This window comes from Equus przewalskii, chromosome 8, assembly GCF_037783145.1.
Source record: "Equus przewalskii isolate Varuska chromosome 8, EquPr2, whole genome shotgun sequence".
In the NCBI taxonomy this organism is placed as follows: domain Eukaryota; kingdom Metazoa; phylum Chordata; class Mammalia; order Perissodactyla; family Equidae; genus Equus; species Equus przewalskii.
This window is the reverse complement of record NC_091838.1, coordinates 12,273,411-12,293,992: the sequence shown is the minus strand read 5'-3', so window position 1 is coordinate 12,293,992 and position 20,582 is coordinate 12,273,411. Positions and strand designations below refer to the sequence as shown.

The 20,582-nt window shown below is 42.3% G+C and overlaps 1 protein-coding gene across 6 annotated transcripts in view; it reads right to left on the bottom strand.

Annotated features, from left to right (window-relative positions):
- JPH1 (junctophilin 1) overlaps positions 1-20,582 on the bottom strand; it is a 76,668-nt gene that overhangs the window by 53,791 nt on the left and 2,295 nt on the right. For all 6 annotated transcript variants that reach the window (XM_008543671.2, XM_008543675.2, XM_008543676.2 and 3 more), the window contains exon 2: positions 16,086-16,845. In XM_008543671.2, coding sequence (XP_008541893.1) covers positions 16,086-16,845 — 760 coding nt within the window. The remainder of the gene's footprint in view (positions 1-16,085; positions 16,846-20,582) is intronic.

Below are 20,582 nucleotides of genomic sequence, written 5' to 3'. Positions count from 1 at the left end.
GTGTGTAGTAGGCTATACTATCTAGGTTTGTGTAAGTGCACACTATGATGTTCACACAACAAGGAAACTGCATAACAATGCATTTCTCAGAAAGTATCCCCATCAATCTTTATGCGATGTATGACTGTAAACAATAAGTTAAAAGGATTTGCTAATTTGATTTGATTTTAGACAATGGGATTACGCAAATAGAGATGTTAGTTATAATCACAATCAAACCTTGTCGGTGTCTTGTCTTAGCTTATTTTAGTATAAAATAATTCCCTGCTTCTTTCCACACACAGGTCACTATCTCTGATGACTCCTTACAAGTTGCTCTACCCCAGCCTGCTCTGTTCACTTTCCCCTCAACTCTTTATTATAAATGACAACGTAAATCTTTGATTTTCATGTTTTCATTCCCTTTGGAAGCTCTTAAATCCACAAAGCTTCAAAGTACCATCCTTGAATCAAAAGATTCTTTAACCTCCTCCCCAAAGTGTCTCCATCATTGATCACAGTCCACTTGTGCTCTTAGCTAACTATGCTCCGACCCTTAGAGTTTTAACACCCTTGTACACAACCGGTGCTATACAAGATGAATTCTCCTCTCTAAATTCAGGGATCCAGTTCTCTATGGCTGGATTGATTTATTCATGTCCCTGATGGTCCTGTCCCAACTTCTGCTGCTTGCAATCCTCCTTGTGCAAGGCAGCTCAAATCATTCTCCTCAGATGTTGTTTTGCTCATGTTACTAACTTCCTCGGAACCCTGAAACAGTTTCCACTTGCGTTGCATAACACCTGATTAGTGCTTTAAGATCCTTTAATAGTCAGTACCCCTTATCTAATTGTTCTCTCGCCATGACTCAGCTGTGTTCCACATCGCTGCAAAGGAAAACACTGGGAGTCTTAGCTTATACACACCAGCAGGCTGTTGCAAAATCCAGAAGGGGTTTGAGTACTTTTTTTTTTTTTTTTTTGCTGAGAAAGATTCATCTTGAGCTAACATCTGTTGCCAATCTTCCTCTTTTAGCTTGAGGAAGATTTGCCCCAAGCTAATATCTGCGCCAATCTTCTTCTATTTTGTGTGCAGGTCCCCACCTTGGCATGGCCACGGATGAGTGGTGTAAGTCCGTGCCCAGGAACTGAACCCGGCCGCTGGAGCAGAGTGCGCTAAACTTAACCACCAGGCCACAAGGACAGCCCCTTGAGTGCATTTTCGTACACACATTTGTAAGCCCTCTCCAAAGAGGATGACGATCCAGGTCCAAATCTGACAAGGACAGGTTGTTATACCCAGCATCTCCAGCCTCCTACTTTCCTATTATTTTTATTCTTTTGTACAAACCAACAGCATTAATTTTCAGGAATTTCAGAGTAGCACCACAACAGCTCTCCACAAATTTACTAACTTTCAGGATCATTCTTCCTGGTGGTAGGAAGAGAGTAAGAGGGAAGGGTTTGCACATGAAAGATCCTTGTTTTCAGGTTCTATTGGCAGTGGGAGTCATTCGGGAACATCGACACAGACTACTAGAAGATTAATAAGGCTACGAAGCTACAAGCAAGATTGACTCCAGCAAACCACAAGGACAACACTGCCCACAGATAATGAGCACTGGTGATCTTTACTGCCTTGAAGTGTTTTTCATTCTCTTCAGGCTCTGAGTCATCAGCTACACTATTCTTCCCCGCCTGGCAAAATCTGTTCGCCTCCGTGACAAATCAGGCCTTAGCTTCCCTTCAAAATGTTGCTCAAGGCTCAAATTCTTTACAAAATCATTCCAGACCAACTCTACTCGGCACCAGACACACCCATTATACAGGAAACCCCTTTATTCATGCCATCTAATTTTTCCCCCTTTTCTCATCCCTGGGCATTTCTTTAGGGCCAGCATTCGCATACATACATGCTTACATAACACTGTTTATGGGGGACGCTTGAGACTTTTATTTTCTTTCCTTTGTTGGTTCACGCCTTCTGTTTCCCTTGAAATATCTGTAAGACTTTATTATTGGGCACGAATACAGCAGAGGCTCTGTAACTGTTACAAACATAGCAACTGTAATTTAAAGAAAGTTTTCAACAATAAAATTCAGTAACTGAACTTTAATACCACAAAATTAACACACGACTAAAGATTCTGAAGGAAAAAATGAGAACCCTTAATATGTTCCTTTCCCTTGTTTTCACTTATAGAATTAAACATTAGTGACTGTCTGCTCACTCTGTAATCAGATTTTAATCATTCCAACAATGGGTTGAAAGTTACTCTGATTTAGTGAGAAGGAAGAACAATAATGTAATTCTGAAAAATGCTTTTACTGCCAAGCTCATACAGGAACAAGAAAAAAAAAATCCAAAATATTACTAGGGTATGCGGCCAAGTACAAAGTCTTCAGAACAAGTTAATCTATTCTTTCTTAATTCCTGTAAGACTGGTCATTTAGATATTTATGTAAACTGCTTCGAAACCTATAGAGAATGAGACAGGCACAAACAAGCAAATAGTGACTGAATGAATGGCTTTGCATTATTATTTAACTACCTCCTACATGTGTAAGTTATCTCCAGGTAACTCTAGGCATGTGGAGGGGTCAGGCCCAGGTTCTCTCTCCCTTCTGGTCTAAGCGCGGTACAAAGTGTGTAAGTAACAACACCTCTGAGATGATCAAGAATGACTGAGACATGAGTTGTGCCCTGGGAATGCTGGAGGGTACTTCAAAATGGTTTTAATTTGGCTCAGGTGTTCCCAAGTACAGTCTTGTTCCGCACAGTTTACCCAATAGGACACTTACCATCTTCTGATTGAGGACAAATCTGGAGTTAGAAAAGTAAAATGTCAGCGCTGTTTCACTATGTTTACTAACCGAAGAACCTCTATAAGAAACATCGCTGGTACAGTTATGTGAGGGCAGGTCTAAAAACAGGCAAAAGGAGGGGAATTCATTCACACAGCAGCGGTGGCCCAGACTTGGGCTTTCTGTGACAATCTGGTCCAGTTTCCCACTTCCTCACCCCATTCTACTGATAAGAAAGAGAGACCCAGAAAGATTACTTGTTTAATATGTTTGAAATAACTCACCCATATTCTGGGAATGAATGAACCCTTCGCCAAACTTATTTAAGGGCATTAGAATATGAGACACACAAACATCTTACGTTTGTCTCTGTTCCTCACCCACCACTTCTGGTCCATCGATTGCTGATCATTTCATCCCTTGCTTCCCTACCAGCCCTGCCCGTCACTGGGTCTTCATCACGTCCTCTATAGACTAGGCCTCTGGTCTTGGCCCCACTGAAATCCATCTCAAAGGCAGATGGCTCCCTGCTCAAACCCCTTCCAAGACTCCCCAAGGCCAACAGCAGAAAAGCCAGCTCCCAAACCTTCACAACCTTGTTTCCTATCATAACCCAACCTACACTCACCACACTTCAGTGTGCCTGAGAATAACCTGGTAAGCTCATGCAGTGCAGACTTCTGGGCCTCGCCCAAAGAAACGTTAATTCAGTACTGAGTGGGGGACCAAGAATTTCCACGTGGCCCTTGTGATTGCCACAGGGGCCGGGTGGATCACACCTGGAGAAGCACTGCTCTTCCACTATCCAACTGCTTGTAGGAACTCATCTATGCCCTTCCACTCCACTCTATCTTCCTTCCGTCTGGAGCATCCTTGCCACCCTTTGCCTCCTGCCTAATCTCGACTCGAAATCCAAGGCGCAGGCTCAGCCCTGTCCCTTAAGCCCCCCCGAGCATTTGCTGTACCTCCTTCTTTTGCCTTTTGGTAGTTTTTTCTTAGAATTTGCCATATGATATTGACGTTATCTGGTGATGTTTGTCACATCCACAAGATTTGTGGCTGTGGAATGAATAACGTCTGTTAAATGAATCAGTGGCAAAATGAACTATCTGACTAAGCAATACTGCTCCCAGACAGATCTTCCTTTACGAGCTGAAGGAGAGTTTTTTTTTTCTTTTTTTTTTATTGAGTTATTGATAGGTTACAATCTTGTGAAATTTCAGTTGTACATTAACGTTTGTCAGTCATGTTGTAAGTGCACCACTTCACCCTTTGTGCCCACCCCCCCACCCCACCTTTCCCCTGGTATCCACTAAACTGTTCTCAGTCCATAATTTTAAATTTGAAGGAGAGTTTTTAACACGGGTTAAAGCAAAAAATTCCTACCCCAGTTCTCAAAATCCAGCAGAGGGAAAGGCTTGGGCTCTGATGTTACGCTGTCTGGGATCCACCCTCGGGAGGTCTTTTGCTCGTTTTGTGAACTTTCTATGCCTCAGTTTCCTCCCCAATTACAGGGTTGCCATGGAGATCAGATGAAATGACAGATGTCAAGTTCACAACACAGGTCCAGGCTCCAGGTAACCACTCAGGAAACATCAGCTCTGTTTGCACGTGGCCAAGAGATGTCATGCAATTGCTATCCTCGGACCACAAGGGGAGGGGTGCTTGCACTGGGGCAGAATACACCACGGGGGAAATGTTCAGCAGTGTCTACACTGCTTCCATATCTGGAAACATTGCCAAAAAATCAATTTACTGCCAACTAGCTAACTTTGATGTCTCTCTAACCAAATACTGCTGATGAGATCCTGTGACCATCAAAAGTCGTATCTTCCAGGCTCTATGTGGAAACAATTTAATTAAAATTAAATTAAAATGTGATTTAGGGGCTGGCTCCATGGCCGAGTGGTTAAGTTCGCTCGCTTCGCTGCAGCGGCCCAGGGTTCGGATCCTGGGCATGGACATGGCACCGCTCGTCAGGCCACGTTGAGGTGGCGTCCCACATCCCACAGCTAGAAGGACCTGCAACTAAGATATACAGCTGTTTTCTGGGGGGGGTTTGGGGAGATAAAGCAGAAAAAGAAAAAAAAAAGAAGATTGGCAACAGTTGTTATTTCAGGTGCCAATCTTTAAAAAAAAATTGATTTAAATTAAAACTAACTACTTAAAAAACCTAACATGTTTTTTAAGAAACCACTAGTCCCCTTCCCTTTAGCATTATAGAATTTGTATCCACTTTACTTACATTCTGCTGATAGTGGTCCTATTGTCAGGGGTAAAACTACTTATTCGAAGAGACATTTTGTTAGGTTTTCTTAATTTAGTCCATGCCTGCTATGGACCTTGAGGGTAATCACAAAAGACTTCCAGGGGTTATGCAAAGGAAAGGGGCCCGGGGGATGAGGCCACCCTAGGCAGACAGCTGCTTGTGCAAAGGACCCCACGAAAGCGTCTGTGACAAGCTCGCCCAGGCTGGCTTAAGGGCTTCCCAGCAGGGCCCTCCGAACTGCAGACCCACCGAGCTGACAGCACCTGTCCTGCTGCACAGGAGCGCTATGAACCTGCCTGAGTATTGCTCTTAACGACAGGTTTGGTTTCTTATTCATCCCTGTATTCCTAGGGCCTAGTGCCATGTTTGCACGGAGCTGGCACTAAATAAATGTTTCCCAAATGATGTTTCTTTAGCATAATAATTTGTGAGAGTGATATTCTGTTCCAGTATGTTGCCAGGAAAGAAACAGGCCAAAAGATCTTGCTCACGGGGTAGGCACCTTGAGCACCAATCTTAGAAAGCATAATTCCACAAATTTAAGAACAGACATTCTGATACCTGAACTGCATTGTCGTAAGGCAACAGATCCCCAGTCTCTTAATGTGAGAATTGCTTTATTTGTACTTAAAAAGAGCTGTGTTTAGTATCATGTCATGGAAGTCCTTTCTCAGCAATGTCTTTGCTCCCCAGGTGTGCAGGTCTGTGCTCTCTATGTATAGAGCAAATCTTGCTGAGTTCCAGGCCATGTTTCCCGCTGTCTTTTGGGCCAGCATCTCAAAATTCAAGAAGTCAAAAATCAAACTCATCTTCCTCTCTAAACTTGCACCTTCCTCTCTGGTCCCTGTCTGAATAAATAGTACCACCATCCATCCAGTTGGCCAAGCCAGAAACTGAGGAGTCAGTCTGATTCTTCCTTTTCTAGTTTGCCACACTTATTCAATCAATCATCAAGTCCTACTGAGTCTGCGTGAGAGGTTCTCACCCACACGTTCGCTTCTTTCCATCCCCTCTGCCACCGCTTAGCTCAGTCCATGGGCTCTTACCTAGACGACTAGTTAGTAGATTACTACTTGGTTTGTCTCCAGTTTTACTGCTCCCTCCTCTTCCCAAACCCTATACCACCTGCAACCAGTGTGATCGTTCTGAATTTAAAGACGTAATTCGTCTCCTTAACACTATCAATGGCTCTCTCCTGTCTTTGGGATAATGTCCAAACTCGCCCTTATAGACCAACGAGCCCCTGCTTACTTCTCCACCTCATCTCTCAACACCCCTCAGCTAGCACTCTCTTTCCCACCGGTACCAAACATTTTACAGTACTCCAAATATATGTGGGCCACTATCCTTTGCACGCTCGTCCATCTTCTAGACAACATCCGCATATTCTTTGGTTCTCAAGATGGAAGCCACCTGCAGAATCCTGCCTCCAGCCCCAGGCTATGATTAAGTTCCTCCCATGTGCTACCTATGCTCCTAGCAAGGTGCCACTCATCTGATGGGTAACTGCTTTCTATCTGTCCCAACCAGACTCCATGATGGAAGACTGGTCCTAATTATAATTTTACATTTACATAGTATGTAATTGATTAATGTTGCAAAGAGTGATTAAAATTAACATTTCATGGAGATAAGAACCAAACCAAATTATAAAATGGGCTGATAACTGAGTGTCTTTCTGCGAATCCACGCCAGAGTGTTAAGTGATGACAGATAAAGGCTAAAGACAGTCCCCTTTCAGGGTATTTGCATCTTTTGCATCTTTCCAAGGTAATCTATCAATCCAATAGCTCAGCTCATTCTCAAATCACTGTGCTGAGCAGGAGGGGTGGCAACAAGCGACCAGGGCTGGTGGAGGGGCGCATAAAACCCATCATCTCATGCTCCTCCATTCTCATTTTTTTTTTTTTTTGAGGAAGATTAGTCCTGAGCTAACATCTGGTGCCAATCCTCCTCTTTTTGCTGAAGAAGACTGGCCCTGAGCTAACATCCATGCCCATCTTCCTCTACTTCATACGTGGGACGCCTGCCACAGCATGGCTTGACAAGCAGTGCTAGGTCCGCACTGGGGATCCGAACCGGCGAACCCCAGGCCGCCGAAGTGGAGCGCGCAAACTTAACCACTGTGCCACCGGGCCGATCCCCTCCATTCTCATTCTTGACCCTAAACTGCTGGCTTCTATAGGATATCTCCTCAACGAGTTTTGAATAACAGGCTCCCTCACATGTACCTCAAACCCTTCTCCTAATGGATGGAAGTAAATGTATGAAATCTTGAAATACTAATTCAAAAAACTCCCAGACCAATGTGAAAAATTAGACAGGGACTTCTAGACCAAAGAATTGAGAGCAAAATTCAATTGACTTGATACAGGAAAATTCAGCAAAATTTTCACCTTATTTAAAAGTTTTTAAAAACTAACAAAATTATTTGTTAATCTCTGGCATACTCGATTGTTTTAAAAACTCTATCAAGTGAATTAATGTATTTCACTTGGCTTGAGTAAGTTTCTTTTGGCACACAGGGAAATCCTAAGAAGATTTGACTTCAAAGAGTGGGACTGTTTTGGAGGCAATCTTGATTCTGTACATATTAATTAAATTTCTGATAAAGCAGCTTATTTTGAATCGAGTGTATTATACAAATAAATGGGAAACACCAACTAAAATAGAAGGGCAAAATTATTAAAAGCTTATTTGGTTTTCTTCTCAAGAGGCCGTTGAACTAAAGCTGAATTACTTACATAAATACCTTTGGCATTTGTTGGATCCTGTTTCTAAACACAATGTTCATATTTCATCTATAATAAGAAAAGCATCTCAAAGATTTGCAAGGCACTAGTCTTGCAAGCGTCCAGTTTGGTGTCTTGAGTAAAGTGAGATTGGCAGAGTCAGCTTAATCCATAATGGAAAGTTGTGAGCGGGGTGCTTCGGCTGCCTGGCAGCTGCCGCTCCCGGTTCACCGGCTATGCTAGCATGCACACGCCACTCTGCCACTGGCCCCGAGACCGTTTGTGCAGGTCAAAGCTAAAATTCATATGGGATGGAACATGATAAGAAAACATCCTATTAGGGTGGTTTTCATTACAAATCAAGCTATACTAAAAAACTAATTACTGCTTTAATTCTTTATATTTACGGAATCAGGGAAATGTCATGCTTCAGAGCTGGATGAGATGGCACCTGCTGAAATTTGTACCGTTTAAAGCAAACTCGGATTTCTACAGTTACAACAAGGCCAACGTGTGTCCCAAAAACCTAGCTTGTCATCACCTTGGATTGTTGTCTTTTTATCTCCACTTTTCATGGCCAGTTTTCACCAAGGAGATCTCCACAGAATTGAAGATTACCTCACAGCCCATTCACATCATATACAGCATCTTCCTGGGCCCTCCCTGTTTAATCAAAGTAGAGAGCCACGTCTACACAGTCATGCTTTAAAATGTATGTCTTTAACGGCCCCAAACTGGATAACTCTGTGACCCTCCCATTGGTATGGTCTAAGACTAATTTTCATTAAATTTGCATTGCTGGAACCTCCTTGCTAATCATTAAAACAAACGCCCATCTCAAGGCCTCAGTTTCTGAATGGGCCTGGACTTGGGAGGGTCGGAGGAAGAGTTTCTTAAAGAAAGAGCTTTAGAAACAAGATACCCTAAGAACGCTTTATAAGGTTCTCATAACACAATATGTTCCCATGTTGTGTGTAATGGTCTGTTTAATGGCGAGGTGATCTAACGTCAGCGTTGAAGGAGAGGAGCTGAGTTCCCCAGTGAGGCCTCTGGAGTACAGCCAAGCTTTACCCCTGGCTTGAGGGCAGGACAGAGCTGGCGCCTAGGTTATCTTTCCGGTTTCAGCTGCTCCCTCGGCAGCACACCCACGCAGAGAATTCTCAGTGACTGCTCGGCCCATAAAGAAGGCCTGGGCCCCATGATACGAAGAAGTGTGTCTTTCTTTAAACAGCCTGGAGAAGCACGGGAGGAAATTAGAGCAAGCGCCTCACTTTCTCCCGTGGGAAATGGGCGTTCTTTGCTAAAGAGGAGAAACATGTATTTAAAAATTTTACGTGCAATACAAAAACTAGAGTACACATAAGGGGTAATGGTGACCTAGACTAATAGATCTAAACAGTATGAAGGCAAAATCTTTATTATCCCATATTGTCTTCAGAATAGTACCGCAGCATAGCTTTATGCCATTTCTTTGCTCATTTTCTTTTCAGTCTGAAAAAATAAAATTGTTGGGGCCAGCCCAGTGGTGCAGTGGTTAAGTTTGCACGTTCTGCTTTGGCGGCCCAGAGTTCACTGGTTCGGATCCCAGGTGTGGACATGGCACCGCTTGGCAAGCCATGCTGTGGTAGGCGTCCCACATAGAAAGTAGAGGAAGATGGGCATGGATGTTATCTCAGGGCCAGTCTTCCTCAGCAAAAAGAGGAGGATTGGCACCAGATGTTAGCTCAGGGCTAATCTTCCTCAAAATACATAAATAAATAAAATAAAATTGCCTGTTGACAGTACATTGACCTCACACAGGTCTGCAGCTGGGAATGGAGTGAGTCTTGACACATGCTCATGTCTGCACACAAGAGGTCAAGCTTTGTGGCTTAACTCCCTTCCTTTCGTTTATCCCTATTTCTGCTTCCCAAGCCTTCCTTCTCTTCCTTTTCCTCCCTCCCTCCATCTTTACCTCTAGCCCACTCTTGCTTCTTGGTCATCCAGCAACCTTCACCTTGTGGAAGGGGACTTGTAGGAATGACACATTTCCCGAAACATTAACTATAAAGTGATTGACAGTTTACAAAGCCCTGTGACACCCACTCTCTCATTCAACCCTTAAAACGACCCGTCTGTGAAGAAAGAGGCAAACATCACTTCCCATTCACAGCAACTTCTCTGCACCTCAGACACTGAGGGTCTCAACCAAGCCTCTGGGATGTGTCTGCAGAAGGGCCGGGATAACAGGTGGAAGCCGGCAACAGGCAGCAAAGGCAGACACGGAAGAACAGGAGGCCCAGCTAAATAATGAGTGCTCCCTTCAGCTGTAAATTCCCACTTTTTGGCGATTTTCCCCCAAAATTTCTTTACCCATCTTTATTAAAATGGCTTATAAGGCATTACGAGGAATTCACCTTCCTGCAAAAATCACTTATGCTAATAACTAAAAATTAACCAGAGCCCCAGGAGAAGGAACAAAAAATTCATGGAAACGGTAATCTAAAACTGTTTTTAAAGATACGACTACTAACATTACACAAAAGAAATAAAGATAGAATATAAACTGTAATTTTGATTTGCAAAAGAGAATCCTTTCATCCAACAGAATTTGAGAATTTCAAATTTCTGGCCCTTCACAATAACTCGGCAGAGATTAAACTTTTTCCTAAAATTGGTGGTTGCAAGTTTAGTTTGGATCCACAATGTGCACTGACTCATGGTTGACTTTGGGTTGTAGTTACCAATAAGTGAAGTGTGAATCGAATCAAGTAATCCTGTGAGGGGCTGTTTTGCTGAATATAACTGTTTAAGAAAATTGACCCAAAAAAAGGCAGGACAAGAAAAACCTTCGAAAGGAAATAAAGACAGCTGAATATTCAGAAAACTTAGATTTGTAAAAGACAACAGGCTCTTATGTTCTGACTTATCACCTATTTTGGTGACGTCAAATGTGTATGATGAGCTAATGTTGTTCTAGTCAGTACAAGCGGACTTCTTGGAGTTTCCACCTCTGTTCAAGGGAGGCACTCGCAGGTACCACTGGACCAGCTCAGACCTATGGAGGATGGAGATAACAGTCTGGCTTAACCTGAAGCTCTTAATCCCTGGCGACACCTCAGTTCTGACACTTTAATGATGCTGACTTGATTAAGGCAAAGGGCACCTGTGACACATGCTTGTGCATTTTCTGCATTTCCTTGTCTATGTCAGATCACAGCACGATGAATGACGAGAGCTACGTTTCCTTCCTTATACCTGTGGTTTATAAATGTGCCGCAAAACGGAATTAGAAGCACTGCCAGTGTTCAAACCCCAAGTAGTGAGAATTTAATTCACTCATCCATCAAATATTTACTAGGGCCCTTACGAAGGTGCCCTGCTCTGAACTAGCTGTGGGGACACAGAGCAAGCCGGGCTGCCTTCAGGGTCTGGCTTTCCAGACTAGTCGGAGAAAGCGATAAGAAACAAACATACTGAAATACTCAATGATGTTGAGACTAATGGGTGGATTTAGACTGAGGTCAAAGGCAGTGGGTTGGAGGGTGTGGGGTCAGGGAACCTTTCCGTGAAGAAGAGACTCCGTGCCTAAACCTGGGGAAGGAGCAGGCTGAGGGGCTGAACAGGGGGCCAGGCACAGGGAAGGGATGAGCCAAGTCCCTCCTCAGAACTGAAGGAAAGCTGTCCTGGCTGAATCATTCTGAGCATGGAGGGAAAGTAGAAAGTGGGATGAAACTGTAATATTTAGTCTTTTTAAAAGAAACATATGGGAAATATATTTTTCCTGTAAGATTTTTTAAAAGCTATGTCATTTTTACACTTAAGCCCCAAATTGGCAAACATGGAATCCGATCTCTAGTTCTGAAAACAGATGCAGCGAGCTCACCTGTGACCAGATCCCCTGAGCCTGAGGCCCTCCACATTCTATCTGGCTGCTTCCACACCCCAGCACAGGTATATCTGTGACAAGCGCCCGTAGGGCTGAGGCTGGGCAACGGACAGCATGGGGCCCCCTCCTGATATGACCTGTCTAGGTGCTGCTGTTACCACCTGAAGGGGTAACAACCTTACCTGGGGAGAGGTTGGGAGCAGCAAAGCCCCACATGACTGCCCAGCCTGTCCCACTACTGACACTTCATGGTAATGCTGGGCGCCTGCCCAGCCAGCACCCTACGAGCTTCAGGGAGGCTGGCCACAGGTCAGCGAATAGGGGGAACTATTGCACCCCACTCTACCCTCCTCCATCTTCCAACTTGGCTTCTTTCTTCTAATCTGTCTGACACAACGAAGCCAGAATAAGCAAACGCCTATGGTCCTTTAGGCCAGCTCTCTCCCATCCTCTTCACCGTACCTCTTCCATTCTCCAGCACGATAATTATTTCCTCTATGGCTCAGATTCTATAAAGTTCTTCTCTTGTCCACATCCCTTTCTAAATTATCTATTCATTTCCATACAAGTGTGGTTCTCTAAGGGCCCCTTATTTGCTATCTCCCAAATGCCTCACTTTACAATTCTTCCTTAAAATATTTTACTTAAGGAACAATAATTGAACATCTCTTAAGGAATTATTGGAGACAAGTTAACGGAGTAAAAAATGCCCAAATGACGTAATTGAAACAACAGGGATAGCGGGGTGACCTTGGGCAGAGTCCTGGTTTCCGAAAATGAGGGGCTTGAAATGTTCAGAGTTGCTCCGCGACCTCTTAAACGTTTTTTAAAAACACAAGGTTGAGACACTTTCTCAATTCCAAGTGATGAATTTTACGCGCAGGACCGAGACAAGAGGGGAACGAGACATTTTGTGAAATCTTATAAACACAGTACTTTTGGGATTAGAACAAAAACTTAAACAGTATAGTAGTCAGTAAATTATTAGCAGCCCTTACAGTTTTAACTCGTTAAGCGCTAACCTGCTAGTCAACTATCAGTATCTACTAATTCTTTATCTGCTGCATTATTTCCTCTGTCTACTGTGATGCCATCCCCATATTCCCTATTTGTAAGAATAAAACAGAGGCTCGTAATGAGCCTTCAGAAATAGGCCTCCTGTGTGTTTACTGGAAGACACACCACTCCTTCTTGGGGGAAGCAAAGGAAAGGTCCACAGATCTACCATGTTTTCCTGAATCTTTGGGCCAAAGATGGTTGGCTCCATGTCTCCCGATTTCCCCGAGGAGACATTATTGGAGGATACAATTATTTTCCCTCGGAGCTTGAGGCTTTGCTTCAAGATAAAACAGAGTGATGGTGCAAAAGAGGATCCATTTCCCTGGGACTTAAACAAAACCCTCTACAGCATAAGAAATGACAGCAACAGCACAATGATTAACACTATCTGGGTGGCAAACTGAAATGATCAATAACTATTAATCGATGAGCTCCGTTCGTTGCTAACAGTGAACTAATGATTTCAACAGTAGCAGCTGCCAGGAGTCATACTTTCTGGTTCTTATTCGGCCATTCCTGGGGCAGGGAGAGAAGGAGGGTGTCACTTCATGTTCTTAAACTTTCGATACTTTTAAAAACAAGAACATTAACAATGACAACTACTACAGGGGTCAGGAAGCACCGAGCAGACACTCAGGCATTATAAAGAGCCATAGTTTACAACAGTAATATAGCTAGAAGCCCTTCCTCCGGGCAGCAAGCTCCAAAGTCTTAAGAGAATCTTTTTTTCTCTTTATTTTTAAAAAAGGTTTTTAAAAGAATGTGGAACTCTAAACTCAGAGCTATTACAAGGGGCACGTCAGTCCTTCAGCGACTTTCTACAAAGACAAGTTGCAAAACTCTTTATCTCAAGTAGCCATTAAAACAAGGAATCTGGAAAGAGGACTAAAACAGTCAAAGTAAGTAAAATAGAAAAGGTTAAGGGAGCTTTTTTCACTTTTTGTCTCTTGTCATCCAAACAGTATTGCTTTTTTAACTGTGGTAAGAACACTTAACATGGGAGCTACCCTATTAACAAAATCTTAAGTGCACAATACAGTCCTGTTAACGACAGGCCCAACGTTGCACAGTAGACCTCTGGAACCGAGTCGTCTTGCTTAACTGAAACCTTATACCTGTTGAACAGGAACTTCCCACTTCTCCCTCCTCCCAGCCCCTGGCAACCACCATTTAACTCTGTGTTTCTGTGACTCTGACCATTTAGTGAGATAGCTCGTGTAAGCGGCATCACGCAGAATTTGTCTTGTGGCTGGCTTATTTCAGTTAGCGTAATAAATTCAGTGTTTTTTAAACAGCTAAGTGAAATCTTCACGAAGTTAACTAAAACGGTGACAGCTTAACCTAAAGACTTCTTGATTATAAACTGTATACTACCGTCCTCCCAAACTACATAATACCACCCCCGAAAGACTCTCAACAGCGAGAGAATGTGGCTAGGACTTGGGTAAGAGTTTTACAATGCTAGCATTATCAGAGATCATCTTTGCGTTACAAGCGGTTCCCTTTGGTAATGTACATTCCTCCCATTTAAACTAGTCATAAAAGTCAGTAATTAAAGCAAGGGGAAGAAAGTCATTTGCGAGAGGGTCCTGCACAGGTTTATCTTCCATCTGCCAAGACGAAACTGCCTCTAGAGTATCACTCGATGGTACGGGGAAAATAAAATGGAAGGATCCAGGAGTGCATTTAAAACTAGAGGCTAGGGCCTAACAGAAAGTATATCACTAGCTCTAAAAGTTAGCTGAGGGCCGGGGAAGCCAGCAAGATTAGACGTGGCAAGTCTCCTATCTACCAGCACACTGAAAAGCAAGTAGATGCAACACTTGGTAATCAGAGAAAACTACGATCTAGAATAAAAGACGCTTGGCAGAGAAAAGAGGAGACCCTTCATGAAATTTTGTGCCGATGAACAAGAAATATTAACTTTCAAATAGGATTAGTTTGGGATAAAATGGAAACCTTGGAGACTTCTAATATATATCTACAAATAAGGAAAAAAAAGACCTCTTCCATTTTCCACTTAGTGTTTCAGACACTCCTAAGTAAATAACAGCCATAAAATAGGGGCATTAAAAAAAAGAAGAAGAAACTTTAGAAGTCTGGAAGTACTAAGTTGAACCATATGCGATCGCCATTTTTTGGTACATAAAAAATTCAAATATCAGAAATTTCATATGGTTCAACCGAAAAAAGGGGGGCTCATTAACTCAATGCTAAGAATGAAAACCTGAAGATGTACGAGTATTTTGTGGTTTCAAAAGGAGGTTTACTTCTATGGAAGAATACTACTGCGTCAGGAAAAGGATTTGTAGTAATATATGCTAAATGTATGCCTCAAGTCACACGAAACTGTGGCCACCCGGTACCCACTCACATAAGCATGAAAATAAGTTTTTCCATTTATAACCATCCTTTTTCTTTTTTGGTCTAACACACGACATCCATCCCTAATAAAACTCTATCCCCAATAAATTTATCTTTCTCCTTGAATCCCTGAACCCTGCTATTAACAGGAAAACTTCAAGCACACAGTCCATCTGTGCCCCCATATACCCCACTTCTCAATCTGTTATTCACCAGCTCACTCCTCGCTCCAGCCCTTCCCTCCTGCTCCACTTTCTTCCAACCTTGGCACACTGACATTTCCATCTGTCCATGTCAGGTTCCCCCCACCCCTTTCCTTTTAATACACCAGTGATGTAATCTTTCCTGCATAGAACCTGGCGATTCTTGTGAGCCTTTCCCATGTAGATGAGCTCTACTGTTTACAGAATGCATGCTCGATTTTCTCGTGTAACTTTCTGTTTCTGCCATATCTAGATCTTGGTGACTTTCTCAAAACCGATCTCACCTATAAGGCATCGATAAACAGAATCTGAATTTTACAAACTAAGATAATTTTATAGGGGGAGTTGAACACACCCCCAACTTAAATATTAGAATACGGGGACTCAACCTATACTAGGTGTGTTTCCACGTGGATGGGTATTTTCTTTCTGGCACACAGAGGACAGTTAGCGCTCTCGGTGGCAGTACTTCAAGGGTATTTTTCTTTTTAACGTAACTTTCTGGACTCCGGAAAATGTACACAGGATCAGAGCAAACTCCAACGCGTTAACTGTTAAGGAAGTAATTTACAAGAGGAAGGGGACCTCAATGCACCTTCAATATTTTTTGATGATGGAACGTTTCAGATCAGAGTAGGTACATTCATTGCCCACTCTCATCGGATTGGGCTTAATCATTTTCCACCTTTGATTCCGGCACTTGCAGAACCTATTTGGCAATGTCACCAACAGACCGACATACATCATATTTGATATTCTACTGTTCTGAACGACCCGGCAGAACCCCCCTACCCTGCATGGACATACCTTGAATTCGCTATTTCCACTTTGGTTCTCGCCATGGCGGCTGCCCTTTGCGCACCTTCAATTGCTCTGTCCACCTTCTCCCTAGTTTTTGTATTTCTGATAGGAATAAGCTGCTTCCTTATTCCACGGACCAGAATATTATTTTTGTATTTTCCCTCTTCTTTGGAGCCGTCAGGAAACACGGTGCAGCCATATCCATGCCTCTTGTTATTTGCCCACTCGCCTTCGTACTTCATGCCGTTGGAGCGCTCGCTGATGCCGAAGCCAGTGCGCTTGTCGTTCTTCCACTCGCCCATGTAGGTTTCCGTGGTGGTGGCATCGACGTGGTCTTCCACGGGGCAAAAATCGCAATCCACGTCGCCGAAGCTGATCGTGGAGTTGGCATCGCTCGAGCTAATTCTGCTCATCGCCGCGTCGCTGCGCACGGAGCTGCGCTTGCTCGAGATGGAAGACTTGGATTCGGACTTGCGAAGTTTCATGCTTCCAAGAAGGGAGCCGCGTCGGAAGAGGCCGCCCTTCTTCTTGCCCGCGAGCTCGGCGTCGGCGTGGAAGTTGAGCACGAAGCCGCCGCGGGTGCCGGCCGGGCTGTCGGCGGCGGCGGCGGCGTCGTGGAGCACGCTGCCGTTGCTCTGCTCGCTGCGCAGCGAGGCCAGGGAGGTGCGCAGCGGCGAGCGGATCACCGTGGCCATGCCATAGGGCACGCTCTGGCGCACGCCATAGCCGTGCCGCATGCCGCCGGCCCACTGGCCCTGGTAGGTACCTTCGAGAGACCACAAGAGAGCACAGCGTGAGTCGGGGCAGGCGGGGTGCGGCAGCCTGCAAGCACCACGCGCGCACGGGATGGGCCCCGCGCGCGCAGAGCAGGCGGGCGCACGGCCCAATCCCGCACATCGCCAAGTCTACTCTACAGGCCTACTTTCATCCACTTGTGAATTCCCGCCTTGTCATTTTGTGTCTATGCCTTTTATGTTATTGTAGAGGGTTTTCCAATAGTCTGCTAAGTTTTACTTTTCATTTAAAAATTTGTACGAGTGTTTCGGATGAAAACCCCTACTTTCTAATACAAAGAGAGTGATCATTAGCAAACAACTTTTCTCCCCTGAAACTAATGCATCAAAAATCCCTCTTAGGAAGGCAGTACCACAATAGATGAAATGGGTTCTACTTGTGAATTTTATTCTAATTTTTACCAATTTAGCCGAAAAACTCGAAAACTCTAGGTCTATCTGTATCACATTCTAACAAGCTCAAAGCCTTAAAATTATGAGTGATATGAATTATGTGAACATGGGGCATCAAATTATCTTACATTTTCTTTATGCCATATTCACCTTTTTGTAGGGTAGGGACAAACTTTAATATTTAGGATTATTGTTTAGTTTTGGGTGAAACTTTTTGAGCTAAGAGTGATTTGACAAATATAATATATATCCTGATATAGTGAGCCGTTATGAAAAGATGGGCAGTTTGTGTTAACATTTTGTACTTCCAAATGAAAAAGTCAAGATCTGTCCCATATTACTTGCCAGATTTCTGCTTTTTTCCTGGCCCTTCTCCTCATGGATTTCCCTAACATCTGCTACTGTATTGTGAATCACATCGTGGACTAGAAGCACTCTGAGGGCAAGAATTACCTCCTAAGAGAACACATTTCCACATTCATGGCTGTGTTTCCTATAGTCTGTCTGTGTTTGATGGCCTCATAGTAAACAGCTATAGTGGCTAAAAAGAGTACACTATTTGCTTTAAAAAAAAAACAAAAAACTGAGAGATGGCCAGAGGAAACCTTCCACTCTTAACATTACAGAATTTATCTCAGATGTTCAACAGTGTCCCTTAAAACTTCGTTGACACCAGATCACTTTTCCAATGAATATTATGCCTTTTCAGGAATAGGATAATCTCTAATATCAAGCATTTGTTTTCAGTAAGTTTTTCTATTAAGTAAATTAGCAAAGATGTTTAAAAAATACCCTGGTACAGCTTTTAAATAATCTTAGGAGGAACTGAATGTTAAAATTAGGGAACTTGGAATTTTCTAAATCAAGGCCATTTCCTTTAATTAAAGGCAAATTTTAAATTATAGTATCCCCCAAAAGAAGCTATGTGGAAATTTTAAGATATAATTACTCCTGTATTCTTCATAATAATTCACAATGTCATAGAAAATAAATCATGAACTCTTGACCTCTTTCAGTTTCTGATTATAATGAGCTAACTTATAGTCACTTTTGATTTTCTATTGCCACATAAAGATTTCCATTGCATGGCATACATTTTTTTAAAAATACTGAGCAATACTGCTAGTGGTTTTATATCATTCTGTTAACAAGGATTGATTATTTCATTGCACTTAAAACTGTAATAGCTCCAAGATCAAAAGTTTTGACTAATTTCAAGACTACCATCTCTTTCTGTTCATTCTGATATATTTATGTCATATAAATACACAATTGCAGGGTGACAATAAAATCCTAAGTGGGTCTGGTACTGTGAATGTCATAGTCTGGGTAGGTGAAAACTCTTTAGCTGACATCTATGAACTTCTGAGGAGGTGGAGGGCCATAGCTTTCTTAAAAGAATAAACCCCAAAAGATAAGATAGTCATATAGAACATTTCTGATTAAGAAACATCCTGCTGAATATTAGTTATCTCAAACACTACCACTTCAATAGGGAAGGAAATTGAATTATTAGGAAATTTCAACTTTGACTTTTGTTTTGCCTAACTAAAGTTTAAGTCCTAGGATAAAAGTTATACAACCGGACTTACACACACTAAAATAAACGGCCTTATTTTTAAAAATATTTTGCTTAAATAAATGAGGAATGCTATAATCATATCCTGACTTCTCTACATAATAACAAGTTAATTTTGCCAGAACAATTCCCATGGGTATGGTTTGACATCAGTAAGCATTTACACTTTTAAGATGCAACCATACTATCTTAGCAAATGTTCGACACTGACAGGAGACGAACAGCTAGTTTCCTTAAACTGGTATCTCCAAAAGTAAGACTAGTATTTAGAATGTCTGAAAAAGTATTTCTTGAAAATCTAAGTGGTTTAAGGCAACAGCAATAATTTGGAAAATTTAGGTCTCTGCTTAACTGTCAAGTAGGGGAGGTGGGACAATGGCATTGGCCACATTCCCATCCTATTCTGTTAAGTCAGAGTATATGGAAGAATTCCTCCATAGAATTGCTAGAAACCAACTTCCAGTCAAACTGTTAGTAGTGCCTCTGAAATTTAAATAGGTTTAGTCAATGAACCTAGAAAAAGGGGCCTCTGTTTCTTTATGAAGCAGGTGGGTTCCAACTTCTGCCTGCTGCTCAAATAAAGTTCTAATTAGTTCCTCCCAATTCCTTAAATACAGACGCATATTGCACAAGTATAAAAATTATTTGTCTGGGTTTTGTTTTAAATTCTGTTCTCTGATTTTTCATCTGGGAGCTGATCGTCTAGATATAGCCATTTTCACTACACAATCTTGTAGTGGAAGGCGTCCAGTTCAGAATGAGTTCTAGTCAAATTTAGACTATACTCTGCCAAACCTATGTTTACATGCTACAAATGGCTATGTGCAAGTATGCATATATTAACAAAACCATGTGTCTTCCTAGATATTTTCAACAGTTTTGTGACAGGTGAAAAAAGGAGGTATAGCGATCAGAATTTGCACAAAATATTCTGGGCACCTAGACTTGGATTTCATGAGTATGGTACTAATTTATTCTTAATTAATATTTGGGGGGTTTCTATTTCAGCAACACTTTACACACAAATCACCAATAAAGTAGGTCAAGTAATACTTCTCACATGGAATTACTACTTCCTTCCTCCTCTAGTTTAATGTCACCACAAAGTACATGGATCAGATTTTCCGTCGGTCTGACACAGGGTGTACCGGAACAGACATGTGGTGGTACAGAGGCAAGAAACAAGCTAACTCTTAAGTAAGAATAGGGAAAGTAATAGTTCTGATTTTGGCCAAAACCTTTGTATGGGCTAAGTTATAGCAGTATCTTTCCACTTACACTTCCATTTTATGATTAAGGACTTTCTAATTAAACCGATTGACCTATGAAAGAAGGCAGAAGATTGACTAGCACAGACTAGACATCCAATAGTGATTTTAAGTGGTTTTTTCCCCTTTCTAATTCGTAGCATATTAGATTTTTTTTTTTTTGCAGAAAAAGAAAGCCACAGTCCTATGGTGATGCCAAATTTTGAGGTTTTTTTAAAAAATTTTTTTGAGGTTCGTTTTGAAACAGAAGGCAGATTATCCCCAAAGTCATCCTGGACACTTATTTGAGCTTCTACAACACATAGACGACCTTTACTGTGCTATATATATATTTGATTGCTAGGTATAATGAATACTCTAAACCAGGAGATTTTGTTTAATGAGTAGTAACTTTGAAAGACGACATTTATTTTTAACCTTCCAAAACTGAAGAGAACTATCCATGGCCTTCTCAAAAAGCTTATAAAAT